The sequence below is a fragment of the Sceloporus undulatus genome, chromosome 4 (assembly GCF_019175285.1).
Source record: "Sceloporus undulatus isolate JIND9_A2432 ecotype Alabama chromosome 4, SceUnd_v1.1, whole genome shotgun sequence".
In the NCBI taxonomy this organism is placed as follows: domain Eukaryota; kingdom Metazoa; phylum Chordata; class Lepidosauria; order Squamata; family Phrynosomatidae; genus Sceloporus; species Sceloporus undulatus.
This window is the reverse complement of record NC_056525.1, coordinates 164,642,476-164,643,880: the sequence shown is the minus strand read 5'-3', so window position 1 is coordinate 164,643,880 and position 1,405 is coordinate 164,642,476. Positions and strand designations below refer to the sequence as shown.

The 1,405-nt window shown below is 48.0% G+C and overlaps 1 protein-coding gene across 1 annotated transcript in view; it reads right to left on the bottom strand.

Annotated features, from left to right (window-relative positions):
• Window positions 1-763: 763 nt before the first annotated feature.
• The window catches only part of LOC121929090, a 3,882-nt gene continuing 3,240 nt past the window's right edge, over window positions 764-1,405 (bottom strand). The window contains exon 4 of the mRNA XM_042464406.1: window positions 764-1,405. Coding sequence (XP_042320340.1) covers window positions 1,174-1,405 — 232 coding nt within the window. The 3' untranslated portion in view covers window positions 764-1,173.

Sequence of the window (1,405 nt, the reverse complement as noted above, 5' to 3'; positions counted from 1 at the left end):
TTAGAGATGGAGGTTTAGAATTCTCAGCCAGAAACTCTAAGGCCTCCTGTGATGACTTGGGGGCCTTTCCCTGGAGCCCTTGGCGCCCTGTACGTGGCCCTTTACTCCCAGGGAGTCCCCTCTTGTCACACTTTTCCCTCTAGGAACTCCTAGATCTCCATTCTCGCTCCCTGTTGAGCGGAATGAGACCCCTTGAGGTCCTAAAGCCGCGCTGCCACCACTCAGTGAATTAATTCCTTCCCCACACACACTGAGACTTGTGAGGAATAGAGAGAGAGAGATCTAGTTTCAATAGCCGAGTCTAGGCACGTGTATAGGAGTATAGAGACAGCAGATGCTTTTAAGAAAGAAGTTTATTTTAAAAAGGGATAGAATAGGATAGAAAGAATTTATAACACTCTTGCAAAGCCCCTTTTGCCTTGCAGGTCAAAGAACATAGTTACAGAATTCATTCCAGGCAAGCCATTGTTGAAAATAACAAAAGGCCTAAACGCACTAGCTAACACATTCCTAACTACTCACAACAGATGGGATTTGTAGTCCTTTTGAGTTCCTGGATGCAGGGAGGGCCCCCTGGCCTCTCGACCTGCATTCCCTTGAGTCTGTGTCTCCCAGACTCAAAGAGACAGCATCTGGTTTCCCCCTCAGGAGAGGTTCAAGGGAGAGACAAAAGACCGCATGGCTCCACAAGTCCTTTTAAAGATTTCCTATAGAAAATTCTTGAATCTCGCGGTCCTACTCTCTGATTGGTCAGTTAGACCTTACATCAGCTATGATGTCACAGCTCATTAGCATGTGATGTCATCTCTCATTAGCATGCACCTCCTCCCAGATTAACCCTTTGTGTTCAGGAGAAGTTCCCAGATGGCTGGAGACCCAGCCATCACACGCCCCCCAAATCTCGGACGGTTTGGAAGAAACTGCAAGTTGAGACCAAACTGGCTGAGATTTCAACCTGCCAAAGAGAAAGCACATAAGCAGACATGTGACACGCCCCCCAAGGTCCACTTGGCCTGGAACACTGGATCAGAGCCACCCTGGCAAGGATGTCATCTTGGTACCTGTGAAAGAAATGTAAACAAACACATAATGCACAGTAGAACAACTCAAATGAGAGGTAGTTCAACAATATAGGAAGTTCAGGTAGTTCAAAGATGTGCGGCCTCATTGGCCTCAGTGGCCCACTAGCCCTCTGCGGGAGAGACAGTCAGCCACCACATTAGAGGCTCCAGCCACATGTTGAATTTCAAAGTCAAAGTCTTGTAGGGATACACTCCAGCGGAGCAGCTTCTTATTTGCTCCCTGCACTGAGTGAAGCCATCGTAATGCTGCATGATCGGTCTGGAGAGTGAATTGGCGGCCCCATACGTAAGGCTTTAGCTTGTCTAGGGCATAGACAATGGCG